Source organism: Anser cygnoides, chromosome 4, assembly GCF_040182565.1.
Source record: "Anser cygnoides isolate HZ-2024a breed goose chromosome 4, Taihu_goose_T2T_genome, whole genome shotgun sequence".
In the NCBI taxonomy this organism is placed as follows: Eukaryota; Metazoa; Chordata; class Aves; order Anseriformes; family Anatidae; genus Anser; species Anser cygnoides.
The window spans coordinates 44,546,434-44,562,505 of NC_089876.1; the positions used below are offsets into that span (position 1 = coordinate 44,546,434).

Consider the following 16,072-nt stretch of genomic DNA (forward strand, 5'->3'; position numbering starts at 1 on the left):
TTTTTTTTTGTTTTACAGCCTCCTCACAAGCTGCATGTGGGTTAGTGTGTCGGTCCAAAGATGACACAAAAGACAGCAGCAGTGAAGGAGGACAAATAAAGCAGTGCTGGTATTGAAAGAAGTTTGTTGATTCCAGCTCATCCATCAGCAGACAGAACGTGTAATAAAAAGTGCGTGGTTTTTGATGTGTAAAGAGTGGCTGATAAGTGGGTAACAACTTGCTTTCCTTTAAACTGATTCCAGGCTGCCTTTTGGAGGGTGTCCTGTTGTTTGGACCATATTTTTATTTCACTGGTAGCTTGTGAGTAAATGTACCCTTCAAGGGCTGGTGGCCACTCAGCTATTGGAAATGCTAGCTCCTGGTTTCCCAGAAGGGCATGTGTATTTAGGGAAGAAAGACTCAGGCTGTGTCATCTGCTGATTCGTGGTTTAATCTTTATTTTGTACTTCCAGCTGATAAGACCACTGTGCAAAAGTAATACAGGAAATGATGCATTGCAAAAACCAAAAGTGGCAGAAAGGGAAACGGAATGTACTGGCAAAAGCTTGGCGCTATGGGCACGCTTTTGACTTCTTGGAAATGAAAAACTCCACCTACATGGCCCTTTTTTAGTTTAATACCGCCATTGGAATTCGGTGTTAGTGGTATACAGCAGCCTGTGGTTTTCTCTCTTTTCTTTCTTTTCTTTCTTTTTCTTTTTTGCCTTCCCCCAATCCCTTTGCTTTGTCTTCTGGCTTGATCAGGGCTTGGATGTTCTTTGGGCAGGCTGGGCTTCAGCAGTAGTCCCAGGACTTGAGGTTAGTGGCAGGCAAAAATGGGGCTCGTGTTGCCTTCAAGTGTATCTACAAGTACTGTGCCTAACGTTCTCCCTGTGCTGCCAAGGCATTTCTCACTACAGTGGTTGCTCCAGAGGTGCCAGCTGTTAAGATAACACCTTTGACTATGATGATGAGTGTTTTGGACCGTATTTATGGGAATGGGAGACGTGCATGTTACAGGATTTGAGCCAAGAATGTCAGAAAGCCTATTCCTATGATCTATGTACTCTTGGCTACATCTGAATGTCGTCCTAGGCTTTGCAGAGCTTGTGTGCTAGCACGTGTTAAACAGGTTGTATTTCCAGGCAGTGGTATAAACATACAGTTTTTAATAGGCAGGACTTGGGAAGGGGAGGAGGGAGAAGTAGTTTGGCCATTTATTTTTAAAGTATCTTGGTGGAAATAGATTGTGCCTAGGTAGAACTGTGTCTGCGTTCATTACCAATGTTGACAGAAGTTTGGATTGAGATTTAGAATTTGTACTTTCTTTTTCACTAAAACTTCAACTCAAGTCTTTTAAATATTCTTGTTTTAATTCTAACAGATGTGAAGTAGAAAGCTTGACTTGATTGCTCTGTGGTGTACCATTGTGCCTTGTACCTCTTGTGTGTGGAACTAGCATTTTTTGTTTGAAAGGTGCAGGAGAAAAGATATTCAGCGCATTCAATGAGATACAGATTATGTATGAGTTATTCTTAACTCAATACTTACAAGCACGTTTGAAGCATACACACTGGGCTTCTGATAAAAGGTTCTTACGCTAGGACAACATTTTAATAGTGCACTTTAGAATGCATGTAAGGATTAAATATACCCGGAGTACAGTCAGCGGCAGTAATGGAGTTTCAGTTCAGTCAGCAGTATGGCACGTGCCCAGCTAACAAAATAAATTCTTAACTTTGCCCCAGGCTCATGCAAATCTTGCATCACATTGACGTTATTTCAGATAGAAGTCTTAGCGTAAAAGGAATGGCAAGTTACCAGTACGAAGAGCAAGTAGACATGGTCTCTGTTAGTTCATAATCATTATTCACATAAATATGGTTTATGCTTTCAGCCTAATAAAACTGAACCTTTGCAATTAGATAATTGTTTCAGTGACAACTTAATTTGAACCAAGTGGATGGTTTTCAGCTTAAAGCACTCCAAGTATAGTGGCACACCTATGAAACCAATTCATGACAGTCAGGAGGGTAAGTGTGGCATGGCATTTACAATTTCAAGATCTGCAGTCATTTCTTAGTCTAAGTAATTCTGTCTCATGCGGCTGCACTTACACCTTCTATTCTGTGTGTGTATGGGTTATTTTTTTTGGTCTTTCTGATAGTAACAAAAACATTCGTATCCTCTTCCCCTTCCCTCTTCCTCTGCAACCTGTTGGTATCCACTCCAGGATACGTTTCCTGTCTGTCTTCATGCTGTGTTTGAAAACCGATGGTTTAGTGCTCTTTGCCTATTTTTTTCTCCCCCTTTCTGCCCCTGGCAGAGGTAAGCTTTTTGCTTGCTTCCAGCTTGGGCAGATGTGGAAACTTGCTGCTCACAGCAGACCCTGCAGCAGGAGCAGGGGCTTCTGCCAGCCTGCGTGGAGTTCCTCTCCCACCTTCACCCATTGTTTCGTCCCTGTTCCACGGCTCCCAGCTTGGGACCTCTGTGCCATCTGAAGCCCTCTTATCAGTCCTTCCTCCTTCCCACTCCTTCGCGTGTCCTTGAGTACAGCAGGCTGGCGTTGCAGCGGGAGGGGTCAGGATGTAATCAGTGCAGTAAGTTCCCGATCTCAGTCTGCTTAGGAACTGAGGGCTGTTTGGCGGGGTGGGAAGACAGAGCTTTGCTTTCATGCGGGAGATCAGTGAGGGCAAGGTTCTTTCTAGTTTCCTTTTTTTTTTTGGTTTGTTAATCAAAGTAACTCAGAGGTGAAGCTGCACTGTTTTTTTTGTCTCAGGTTGTGATATGCATAACTCTGGTGCAGTGGTTTTCGAGCAGTATCGCTTGCGGAGGGCTGGGTGGCACAGTGCTGTTGGGGCGTATTGCTTCCAGCTGCTCTTTGAAAGCAAAACAAAAAGCGCTGCTCCTCTTGTACGCCTTCCTTGGGACGTTTTGCTGTTTGAGGTTGGCACCGCTGATAGATTGCGGTGTGCCCTTCACACTTAGCAGTGAAAGATGAAAGTTGAGGGACTGTTTTAGGCTGGATTTGGTGGGAGCTGTGTTCCTAATACAGAGCCCTCGCCCTTCTGGCTGGTCTGTATGGGAATACAGCCATGTCTTTTTGTTTTGTTTTTTTCCATCCAGCTTCTCACGGCACTAACTGAGGCTATGTTTGGGCACTGAGCAGAAGCATTGTTGGAAGCTGGCAAATGCAGTTGTGGTCCCCCTTGCTTCATGGCACAAAAATCACTGAGGCTATGCAGCAAGTTGCGTGGGAGACCTGAGCAGGTGGGGGAGTTGTCCTGCTACCTTCTTCATTTCTCCACCCCTGTCCATTACTTCCACCTCATCCGAACTCCCCCAACCATTTTTGACTTTGTCTGTGCTGCTTCACTATTTTCCAGGGCAATCCCCTCATTTTTTCAGGACTATTTTGCAGAGAGGGACATGAAAGCTTCACCAGCAAGCCCTGCTGCTTACAAGTCTGTGTCAGGCTGTTCTTTGAGTCCAGTTCTCAGTCAACACTTTGTGTTGTGGTGATTTTTTTCGGGGGTGGGTGGGTTGTTTTTTTGTTTGTTTTTTTGTTGTTGTTGTTCGTTTGGTTTTGGGTAGCTCAGATCTTGTGGGGGGGGAATGTTTCTAACTGTTGTTGGTTAACTTAAAAAGTAAAATCTGTTTTCCTCTCCCACTGTTCTCCTGCAGGTTCTCAGCCTTTAGCACAATGAGAAGGTCACGTCTATCGCGGGGGAATGTCAGCATTGCCGTTCTGGGACGGGAGGACTGAAAAGGCAAAAGGACCAGAATTATTTGGGGCAGACTGCATTTGACTACTGATACAATCTGCTGGGTGGTGGTGGTGGAAGAACAGAACGGTCTTTCCTGCTTGGTCTGTGGTGTCCAGCGTGACCAAGTTGGGTCACCATGAATGTGACAAGCTTATTCTCCTTCACCAGCCCAGCGGTGAAGAGGCTGTTGGGATGGAAGCAGGGGGATGAAGAAGAAAAATGGGCAGAGAAAGCTGTTGATGCGTTAGTGAAAAAACTGAAGAAGAAAAAAGGTGCTATGGAAGAGCTGGAGAAAGCGTTAAGCTGTCCTGGTCAGCCCAGCAACTGTGTCACAATTCCTCGTTCCTTGGACGGCAGGCTTCAGGTTTCACACCGGAAAGGGCTGCCACATGTAATTTACTGCAGAGTGTGGCGCTGGCCAGACCTGCAGAGCCATCACGAACTGAAACCACTGGAATGCTGCGAGTTTCCCTTCGGTTCAAAACAGAAGGAGGTTTGCATCAATCCCTACCACTACAAGCGGGTAGAGAGTCCTGGTAGGTTCTTCCTTGTTTGTAGCTTCACACCTTATCTAAACAATGCAAAGTATGGCAGTTAATCATGTGACTCATCAGCTTAAATAAGCAAAAGTGGCTGTTTGCACACGTCAGATTCTTCCTCTGCGATTTATCTGGATGTAATCATTAATTAGCAGTTCTCCCTTTCACAGGATGAGTACTCGACATGTGTAAATGCATTTCATCACTGCATGGAGGCATAGTCTCAGCATACGCCTCAAGCTGCTGGGTCTGGTGTCACCTGGTTTTGTTGGTGGCCACCATCCCTCAATTCATTTGTTTTTTTATTGAACTATGCAGATAGAATGCATATGAAACATTGCTATGTAATGATTACCGTAGCTTGTGCATGAAAACTATTCTGACGAGGTTTTACAATTTCCAAATTATTCACTTCTATCACTTCTGTTTCTTCGTCCTCCAGAAGATAATACTGTCTTTAAGATCTTGCGTAATTTTGGCCTTCTGAAAAGGCTGATTTTAGTCAACAAAAGATACCCTTTCACCTTGAAACTTCGATAGCAAGGGTTATTTTCTGCGTGAAGTTTTACTTTCAGATGTTCTGCAACTTGGGGTTGTTAACCTGTTATCCACTTCCCTGCTCGTTATTATTTAAAGAGCAGCCCATTCTCTCTGTCTTCTCTTTAAAGGCCAAGCCCATCTTTAATAAATCCGTGCTTAATTTTGCTTATGTGAGTTTATTATCAGGGGGTGTTTCTGGGACTAAGATAAAATGTGCTTGAATATATCTGCACTAGGCTCTGGTTACTTGTGAGGTGGTGCAGGGACACGTACAGAAATGCACTGCAGGTGTGATGGGCTTTCCTGGTTTAGGTTTGGGAAGTGTATCTGTGTTGGGCATTTTATAAGCTGTGAAGTTGTATCTGCAGAGTGGCATGGATAGCTTAAGAACTACAGTGGAAATAAGGTTGTCACAAGAGTATTTTCCTGTGAATGGAAATTGCGTTTGTCGTGGATCTGCAACACTTAGTGCATATCTAGGTCTTAAATATTTCCCTGTGGTGTGTTAGTATGAATTTGGAAATCATGTGAATGGTACCCATAAAGTAGGGGTTTTTATGCAGCAAATGCTTAAACAAAGGAGTCTTCTGCCCTGGAAAAAGTTTTAGAAAGTTCTTAACAATTCTGTGTTAGGCAGAAGCAGGACAGTAAAATAAATAATTACGTCCTTGTGCTGCTAGCTTTCTACACATCTGCACCAGGTGCTTTTGTTCAGTATTCCAAACTATTGAGAATTAAGATTCCTGAAAGACATCTAGTTCAGTCACATTGAGCAACAGTTGAGCTCTTGCTGTTACTGTAATTTCAAGTGACATGTTACAACTCATTTTGCTTTAATCTTGGAAACGATTACTGAGTTTGAGAACACTTTCATTTGGATCACTTATACCATATTTAAAATAAGTTTCTGTAAATGCCCTGTCACTTCAATGAGATACACAAGATAAAAATAGCGTATAACTTGCAAAAGGTGTCTAACTAAAATACTCATTTTGGCTGAGTACTGCTAAGTAGCTTAAGTGGTTGGAAAGCTGGGGTTTGGGTGCTAAGTCATCTAACACATTTTGTACTTGGGAGACAGCAAAAAGTTACTACCTGTAAGCCAAAATTCTGGATTGCTTTTTAATTGGTTTTGTATAAGGTAAAATTTTTCTAGGTGCTTGTAGCTACAGAATTTTTGCTGGGGGGAAAAACAAACATCAATAACTTGAATGAAGTTGGAGATGGTAGAAATCAAATATTTCCCTTTTGCCTGGTGAATGCCTTTCTTCAGGAAAAACTAGGTATTTCTGATCACTTGCTTAGTTGGCAGCTGGGCAGTTTTCTTGTAAGTACCAGTGCTGGAGTCAGTTTGATGGAGCTGACAGAAGTATTTAGTCCTTCAGGAGATCAGTGTGTTGCTCTAACCAGTTGAAATGTTCTGGAGATGGCTGGTAACTAGGAGCTAGCTCCACTTCTCTGTAGATGCTCTTTTAAGTAGTGGTTTGGAGGTACAAATTTGTAAGTATGTTGAAGTTGCATCTTAGGAACTTCTCACAGAGTCCCAAGTGCACAAGTGGAGGTGAAGCCTGCCGTGTCTTTGCTGAGGTCTCTGGCTGGGTATGTAAAGGAGGGTTTTGCATTAGTTAACCACAGCTCTGGCCTTGTTTTGAGGGATATCGCATGGAGATGAGTGGTAAAGCATTTACCTCTGGAAACAGGCGGTAACTGAACTGCCTTTTGGCCTGGAGATGCGTGCTTCGTAAGTTACAACTTCTTTTTTCCTTTCCCTTCCCTGATCTCTGTGTCCTCCAAGCATCCTCTTTTGTCTTCATTTCCTGACAGTCACTCCCAAATTCTGCTAACCATTTTTTCCCACTTTTGCCTGGACATTAAATTAAAACACCATTATTGCTGCCTAAGTGCTTACACTTGAAGATTAGTAGGAATTCAGGCATGAGTCACCATTTCCAACAGTCTACAGACTCGAGCAGATACCACGGTTTGTTTCCAAGGTTATCATTGCAGTCAGGAGGGTTGGAAACGTACTTGACAAAACAAAGTTGGAAACTTAGATAGCGTCCGATGGGCAGTTTGTGCAGACTGTGCAAGTACATTGTGAAATTCTGGCTCTGCTTGGCAGCGCGGTTGACACCTAATTGCTTCGTGCAGATCCAGCTACTTAGGAGCTGGTGCATAGGGCGTGTACGTGGGGTGGGATCTGTGCAGTCTGTGCACTTTCCTGTTTGTCGTCGTGTGACTTGTTTCGGTGTTGTGCAAGTTTTGAAGAGTGGATTAACGGTAAATCCTCAGACACTTAAAATCGTGTAGTTCTCCCAGCTGAGCAATTAATCTTGTGGATGCTTCTCAGTTTTCATGGTGCCAGAGGGATGCATGGGTTTTCTGCCTTGATACCTTGCTCCATCCTTGCTTTTCAGCTTGGAAAATACTGGAGTTGGCATGCTGTAGTCTGAATTCAAGCAAGATTTTATTTCTGTTAGCTAGGCTGGATAGAAACTGTTTGTGTGCAGTCCAGGGGAGGCTGAGAAGAGGAGAACTGCCTGTAGCTTCAAACACAGAGCCTCCCAGGCATCCCTGACCACTAGTATCTGCCAAGAGACTTGGTGTGACGTGGAGGTGAGGCAGTAACTCAACCTGTCGCAGAGGCTCTGCGCAGGTGCCGGTACCCGAAAACCAAAACAGACGGAAACCTACTTTGTGCTCTGGACTTGTCAGGAGAGGGCAAAGCCAGTGTGGGATGGAGGAGAGTTCTCCCCTCCCCTGCTCCATCACTGCTCAGGCTCATCAGGACAGCGCTGTGATTCCCCTGCGGGAGCATCCGTGCCCACACAGCCCTGTGGGTGACCTGTGGGCAGGAGCAGAGGTGGTGGGAAAGGAGTGGAGAAAGTGGAAAACTTGTTTGGTTGCAGGAGGTGGGAACACGATCTCATGCCGGGATGAAATATTTTCTGGAGAAGCGTTATGGTAGCTCACTGATGCTGTTTCATAGGTCTGCTGGGTGCAGAATTATTTCTGGTGCAGGGCAGTTAATGGCTGCCAAATTTCTCCCTTGGCAAGGCAAAGCAGAGCTTTTAATTAAGGAGGGCAGGGTCTGAATTTGATGCCTTTTAAAAACTGGCACGGTCAGCTAAACTGGTGTGATTACTTGGCTGGATCTTCTTTTTCTCCTCAGTTTTAGCTTTTGGTTTAGAGATATGTGGATACCAAGCTCCTGCCTGGTTTGGGATTCTTAAGTCTGATCGAGACACGAGAAGTAACTGGTAGAGACTGGGAGAGGAAAAAGCAAATGTGTTGTTCCTCATGCCTGTCTGAAAATGTCACAAATGACATCTCTGGTCTTGCTGGAGGACATGTGAAATGGCCTTCCAAAGTCTCCCCTGAGATACTTCTTTCTCTTCTTCTATACCTTTTATTTTTTTGTGGATGTGTGGCCTGTGTTCCTTGCTGCTGTCCTCAGCTATGTCAATGGGATCAGGTGAAAGATGTGACCTAGAATCTGGACAAACATTATTTTTGTTTTAAGCCCAGATCCAGTTTCCTGTAATAGCAAAACAGGGATGGGATAGGGGGAAGGGAGGATGAAGAGGTGCTTAAATTGACACTGCTATTTAAAGAGAAGTGTGATTTATTTCTTTAACACAGCATTAGGGGAGGAGGCTCAGTTCTTTTGCTTTAGCTAAAGGGAAGGAAGGAAGATGGAGAAGCTGAATATTTCATTTTCTTATACTCTTGGTGGATACCAGTTGTGGGTTCCATCTGATGCAGAATAATACTATATGGCCTCTGCTAGGTGTCCTTGCTCATTATCCTTCTAGGATAAAGAAGCTTTGAGTTTATATGTTACAAAGAAGGCAAAAGAACAGCTGATTTGTCCTTTATGCTTCATGTGTAGAAATGGTTGATGGTGCAGAGTACTTGTCTATAGGGTACATACATGCATCCAACTAAATGCTGTCTTCTGAGAGCGAATGGCATGTGTCCAGAATCTACTGGTGTCTTTACAGAGATCAGGCTCAGAAGAAACCTACTTTTCATTGATCTGAGCAAGCTTAAACCTGGCTTGGGAAATGCAGTTGTTACTTTTTGCTATTAATTTCTGGAGGTGTTAACTGATGCTCCTCTGTGCATCACCATGTGATGCCAGGGAGTAGCAAAGCTGATCTGTCCAGAACCAGTTGATCTGTCTTCCAAAATAACAGGGCTGCATTCATCAACCAATTAGTGCATCCACTTGGAGATAGACTAACTGCCCTGGTTCAACTTTTTATAGTTACCAACAAAGTGTGGATAAAAAAAAATGATTGATTTTCCTCTGTTCAGCTTCTCTTCTCCTTTGGAGAGCACACTGTGTTCTGCTGTACATCAGGGAGGCTTTTATGGGGCTGATGGTGCCCGTCTTCCACCCAAATTGCACGATGAGCAGTAGCTGCTTGTTTGTAACATGAATACGCTGTCAGAATGGCTGAGCTTTTAATTTTGCCTAAGGATCACAATGTTCCTTTCCATTATAAACATGAATTTAAAGTGGATGTCTGCTTCAACAAGCTTGTCTTCGGTGGCAAGAAACATTTTACGTGAACATATAGGTGCTTTTTGCCACAAGAACAGACCAAGTCCCCAGGCTCTGAGAAGAGCAGTAGGTGTGTCGTGCTGGTTTTGCTCCCAGCATGGACTCCTTGCCTATGACTTTAACTTGATTGTTTTCATACTTGCCTTTGATCTTCTCTGCTGTTTGCTCTGAGTGAGACTCCATCAGGCTGCACATCTACTTGTGTGCACCAGAGCTGCAGAAAGGAACTTGAAATGGTGGAAGTCCTGGATCAGGCAGGTTTAGATTTGTGCCGTCCTGGAAGTAAATGCTCCTTGGCTGCTCCCATACCCAGTGGTGCTGTCTGGTTCTTAGTAAATGAACAATAATACATGTTTAAAGGAGCTTTTGAATGCCATTTGAAACCATACAGTTGTTTGATTGTATATATTTGTATGGTTGTGCATGCACTTGTGCTAGCTTGTGCTTGTTTGTGTGCGTGCTCTCTGTGGAGGTACTTTTCAGAAAAATGAAGTGGGTCTGTTAGTCACCCCCATCTCGTTCCCCGGTACCCACCCAGGCAGGATCACTGTGCATAAAACCAACATACCCGAGCTGTTACCTGGCAGATGACTGAAATGAGCGCTTTTTAGATAAGCAGCAGGGTTCAAACACCGCGTGCAGCTTGTCGTAGGCCTCGTCCAACAGGCAAGGGCCGTAATTCTGACAGGGCCACGGGGGGAACCAGGAGGGAAAACTGGGGGTGAGCGGCGATTCCCTGCGGGACTGTTGGCTCGCAGCTTGCCTGGGCTTTCAGGGGCCTGAGGTTTGCGTGGTCCCAGCACCTGGGAGGACCAGAGGGGGCAGGAGAGCCTCCGGCTCGCATCCGGCCAGATGGAGAGGCTTTGATGGCCTGGCCTCCAGGGAGCAGGCGGACCAGCTGCGTGCGGTGCTCCCCCGCCGTCCGGCCTTCTGGAGGATGGTGCTGGATGGGGAGGGACTGCGGGGACACTGGGAACGCGAAGGGGAAGTTGCTGCTTCTCTGGTGTAGGGAGTCTGAGGGGGAGGAAGCTGGGGAAGGAGAATATACATGAAATGGGAGGAGGAGAGAAAGAGAAGAGAGAGGGAGTGGAAAAGAAAACGGAGGGAAAAGAAATCAGAGTGACAGAGGCCAGCAGCTGATTTGAAACAGGGAAAGAGGAGATCGTACACAGAACCAATCTACAAAATTCTGCTCCTTTATTCCCATAGCAGGGTTTCTGCACCTCTGCAGGCTTGGGGGTGCGTGAGCATTGCTGGGAAGTTTTGCCTTATTGCTGTGTAACCCTGCTGTTGGGCGTAACTTTAAAAATAGCATGCTACAACAGGTGGGTACAATTATAGGATGGTTCCCCAAAATAGCAAACAACTGTCAGTTTGTTTGGCAAGTAGTGGGAAACTTTCCTCGCTTCAGTTTTGCAGAATTCTCTTCTAAAATTCCCTACCAGAGCTGAAATAGGGAGACAAAAAGGAGAGGATGGCCTAAACTGCAGGGTTTTTTGTCCTATCTCACCGTATGTCAGAGAATAGAGCCATGATGAAACGATAGAATTTGTCAAGAACGTGTTCGTTTCCTTTTATTTTTAATTAACCAGATTCAGATGTTTCTTCTGACTTAGAAGACCAGACTTCCAAGTTTTAACCTATTCTGTAGGATGGTGACTGTGGTTTTCGTACAGGTAATTTGAACTCTGGTCTGTGTAAATGTCCAACTTAATACACACTATCACACTGTAACTTCCTCCTGTATCAGGACTGCTTCTCCCTCCAAATCAGCTTACAAGAACTCCCTCACTAATGTGCATACAATTAGTACTAAATTCTGAAATTGGCCTTGACAAATGTCAGTTTAATCAAAATGTTAGCTTATCAGAGCATCCGCAAGTAAAATCTAATGTTAGCTGAATATTGTAATGCAGGAAATGTACTAATATTACTTGCCAAATGCATTTAGACCAGATGTCTGATGTAAAAGTAAAGTCAATAAAGCGACAACTGCGGGTTTTTTTTCCTCCCCCTTCTGTTTTTAAATACAGTCTTCAGTTGCAACTATGTAAAACGACAAATGAAGCTGTGAGGTCTACAGAAACTGCAAAATAAAGCAAAGAGTTGAGAAAACAAGGCAGCTCTCAGCTTTCTCCCAGAATAGAAGGTCTGGAATGTTTGTCTGTCTGTCACCCGGAGCAGACTGCTGGACAGCTATTACTGAGCCTTTTCACTTGCAGCTACTAGAATTTAGGTTTGGAGCAAAAGTCCAAAAGGCTGGCACTTCTGTTTTAGAGAAAACAGTACAGCAAAGGTGTGCTACCACAGCCTTGCTTCAGCCAGGTGCTATTGGAACAACATAAAGTAGTGAGATTCTTGGAGAATTGCGTTTGCCACAAGAGCATTAATTATTTTTAACCAAGAGTAAACTCGAACCTAAGTGTAGACATGTCAGTGTCTTTGTATGTGAGAACTTGTCCTCTGGTCAGAGAATATTCAATTTCGCCAGGTCTTGTTTCAGGCAACACGAGAAAACCTAATGACATTAAAACTTTTCTTTCTACTTGGTGTTTTATTGTTTACAAGCAAGATCTTGGCAAGACATTTCAGTCAGCGTGCTTCAATGACTCTTTAATGCTGGAGACAGCAAGCAGAGCTAAGCACGCTCAGCTGGGTATGCGCTGGTACCTGCTCTGTTCCCACCGTGGGACTGGGCTGCTCACCAGGATGCCACAGCCGATTTCAGCAGCTGTGGCGTCAAAAGCAGGAAATTAAGCTAAGAGTCTTTAGAAGGATTGAAATTTGTTAGTTTAACGCTGCTATGTTTTGGGGTTTTGTTGTGTGTTTTTTTTTTCCCTTGTTTTCCTGCCACTTCCTTTCCTACTTTGTCTTTTCAGGGTACAAGCCTCAAGTTCCTCCCCCAGCCCCACGTTTTCATGCCCATTTCCAGACAGCACCAACTGCTGTGTGAGGATTTCCCTCCTTCCCAACCTGCAGTTTTATTTTTCCCGTAAAACATGAGTGGCTTTGCATAAATCAATATGAAAATACAGCTATATGATGCTTGGAAATTAAAGTGCACCATCTAATGATAGTGCCCTTAGGCCTTCATAAGGGTTGAAGGCCATGTTTTGGTATAAGCCTGCACAAACACTTGTACATAACATACATGCACTAAGTTGTCATGATTTTTAAGAGCAGAATGGTTGAAAGTGCAGCAGCAGTTGCTCATCCTTTTATTTTGTAAAGGCCACAGAAAGAGTGGGAAAGTGGGAAAACTTTGGAAAGAAAGGGTGATCAAAGCTTCCTTTCTTTTATATGGCCCCTCGGTTTATTCCAGTATTTGGTCTTTGAATTTCCAGACGTGGAAAGAGATACCCGTACCCAAATCTTCATGTAACATGCAAAGGGGAAAAAATAAAAAAATAAACCCTTGAGAGAAACTAGCTGTCACCTTGTCTTATGTAAGATAACTATACCCCATCCAAATTGAAAACAAGTTACTTCGAAAGTACAGCAGGTCCTTTGGTGAGTAGGGGTTTTTTTGTTTTTTTTTTTTTTTAAGAGAGGCTTTAAAAAAGAAGTTGTAATCAAAAACTGGCAACTTCCTATGTTTGCTGAAATCATTATCTCTGGAGTGTGAAAATAGAACAGAAAGGAAAACCAGAATCTTAAGGAAGGCACACCTGTTAGTTTTCTGAGGAACACGATGACATACTGGAGATACAAAGAGTGGAGATCAGTAGCTTTCTTCAAAGGCCACCATTACATTTTCATAAAGGCATTTCTTTCTTGGTGTGGTTAGTTGAAACATTTATCTGAAAAGCCAGGTTGTCTTTGGTCTATCTTGTATGTTTTTGGCATTCTTGGCTCTTAGATGAAATGGCCCTGTGGGTGAAATTGCCCTGTAGCTGTAATTTCTTTAATACAGCTCCACTTGTTTGGTGCAGGCATACTCTGATTATGATTTGCATGTTTAAAAACAAGCTACCCAATTCCCAGGCTGTCATACTCAGTTGACAGATACAGGCTCTCTTCTTTGCTACAGTTCTGCAAACATACCCAGCTTGACTGCCGGGTGGTTTACCTTCTTCAGCCATTAGTAGCAGGGTTACTACTAGTAGTCATGTATTAATGCTGGCCTCCAGGTCCACACCTGCAGCGAAATTAAGACACAGTTTAGCCCCTTAAACCTTTTAGTTTGGTGTTTGAGAAGGCACAAAAATCAAGCTGTCTGATGACTTAAGGCTCTAGTCCATTAAATGGTTTGTTACAGTAGCTTTTTAAGACAACAGTGTATTTAGTAGTGTGTTTCCTTTAAATGAGTGCATCCTACTGAGTAATGATCATTTAAAAAAACAATCTTTCATTTCTCTGTATCTGTTTTCCCTTCCACTAAAGACAGCAAAAAAGGGGGAAATTGTCTGCAAACTGTTACAGCAGCATCCTGCAGAGATTCCCACAACAAAGATGTGCACCACTTCATTATTTTATAGCAACAGGTGTGCTGGCTTAGCACAGAATAACTCACTCATGCTTTTTCCCCTCCAATGATACCTTTTCCTGGAGTTGGCAGCTGCAGCAGAGATCGGCCTCCTCCCCTGCCGTACGGAGCCCTAGTAATTTGTTATTCCATATGGCTGAGGGCTGCGACCTGACCAGAATCTCACTGCCTTACACAGGGCGAGGGGAACAGGAACAGTATGCATCCCCCATTACACTTTGAGCTCCTGGCATCCGTCCGTACTTCTGAACGTACTTCTGAATGGTCCAGTCCCTGATCACGTCTTCGTTTACGGGTGAGCGACCTTCAGATTAACTCCTCAGGGACTCCAAAGGGAGCAGCGAGGCAGCCAAAAAGCCCTTGAGCTGCAGAGAGATCGGGACATGCATGGCAGTGAGCGATTGTCCCAGCGCTGGACTAATTGGAGTGGTCTCTGTCCTATCTGGCGTGGCCTTTGGGGGTTTTTCTCCTCATTTAAGGTTGTAAGCAGGGAAGTGTGAAATAGGGACAGTGCCCAAATACATTCCGTAGTGATATTTTGGAGTCTATTTAGGTGGTATCAGTACCAGTTGTTTTCTTCCTTCCCTCTCCATGTGTATTTTGAAGAAGATGACATTTAATTATTTTAGGTTGAAAGACTAGTTGGAGGAAAAGTATAGGGAAGAGGAGATGGGTTCCTGTCTCAAGTCTTTCTAAACTTCACCAGTGGTTCTGCCCAATAGGCGAAAACATGCATATATTTTCCTTGGGGAAAATCAGGCACAGCCTTATTTTAATTACAGAAAACATACAGAAAATATCCTGTTCTCCAGCTATTTTAGAATGCTATAAATCGCATGGCTTCCTGTGATGTCATGTGTGTCATTGTTTAATGTGAGGTTGGGGATGGGAAAGGTAGGTGATGTACTTTATGCACAAATTAACTTTAGAAAAGTTAATGGTTTGACCTTCATCCGCAGGAAAGGAAGAGATAGGAAAGCTGTGTTTTTTTTAATGGTCAGAAACGTAAGGAAGAATCATAAAGACAGGAAAGGGAAAATAGTTTTTAACACATGATCTCATTGTTAGTTTTTTCACTTCACTTGTAATTTATGAGTCCATCAAACGTTGGCCATAACAATTAATGTGTTGCTTGACCTCACTACAGAAGAACTGTTAGGCTTAACAGAACACGTTTAATTTGAAGAGATCCTAAAATTCAGAGGGACAGGGTTTGACCCTTGCTGTGTTGTGAACAGGGGGATTTGTGATGTCCACCTGAATGCTTTTTCTCTGGTGGCTTTTACCAGTGACCTATGAGAACAGTTGCGTCAGAGGCAAGAGGCAGCTTGCCTGGCTGAGGGAGATGCAGCTCCTCCTGGGGCGTTTCGCAGTTGGGAGCTTCCAGAGTGCGGTAGATGGATGTGCTTTGTTTCAGAAAATGCTGTAATTAGGAATTTTGTATATTCCTTGTAAGATGGAGTTGGTTAAAATTTTCGTATCTAAACAAATCTCCTTAGGAATGACATCTGTCTCAAGTACTTGAGATCTGTTGAAACTCAGTGAAGCTGCTCTAAGAAAGTGAAGCATCAGATTAAGTCTTGAAAACCTGCTTTTGACACTAACAAACAGCCTTAATTTTAGTCATGAGGTGTGATTTTTTTTTTCCAGTGTGTCTGTTCAAGGAAGGTTTCTGGGATCAAACCTTACATGCGTTAATGCCAGTAGCAGGCAAAAATCTGGTGGATAAATTTCTCTTTCTGTTATGCATAAGCAAAAGAAAAAAGTGAGGAAAATCTGCTTCTTCAGTTAATGTATGGCTTGCTCTCAGAATAGAGAGCAAGTTGTATGTGTGGCATCCCTTTGTATACAGTTTAAATGTGGGCCTAGGCCTTAGGCCTGGTCTGTGGGTGGAACAATATCGTGGTGCTCTCAGACCCCTGGACACTGAAGTAAGAGCCTGAATACTTCTGAATAAGCCGAGTGCTGGAGGAGTAAAGGTGTCCTGAGGCATTGGAAGAACCTCTTTATCAAGATGACTTTTTAACATTTTGTTCTTGTTTTGCAATGAGTTTATAATTCGTCTTTTGGTGAAGCAGCTGTCTCTGAACACCTTTCTTAATAGTAGTGATACAGTTTTGGCTGTGGAGGCTTTTCCTTTTCCTTCTGTTTGTCTCCCATGAGGCCACCAGGTTTTGGGGACAGGGCAGGA

At 43.7% G+C, this 16,072-nt stretch overlaps 1 protein-coding gene across 7 annotated transcripts in view; it reads left to right on the top strand.

Annotated features, from left to right (window-relative positions):
- Nucleotides 1-16,072, top strand: part of SMAD1 (SMAD family member 1) — a 47,656-nt gene that overhangs the window by 18,134 nt on the left and 13,450 nt on the right. For 2 of the 7 annotated variants that reach the window (XM_048071793.2, XM_048071792.2), the window contains 2 exons: nucleotides 3,106-3,249; nucleotides 3,664-4,282. In XM_048071793.2, coding sequence (XP_047927750.1) covers nucleotides 3,883-4,282 — 400 coding nt within the window. In that variant the 5' untranslated portion in view covers nucleotides 3,106-3,249; nucleotides 3,664-3,882. Of the gene's footprint in view, nucleotides 1-18; nucleotides 171-2,573; nucleotides 2,677-3,105; nucleotides 3,250-3,663; nucleotides 4,283-16,072 lie in introns of those variants that run through there. The other 5 variants (XM_048071790.2, XM_048071794.2, XM_048071791.2 and 2 more) reach the window with 4 other exon arrangements.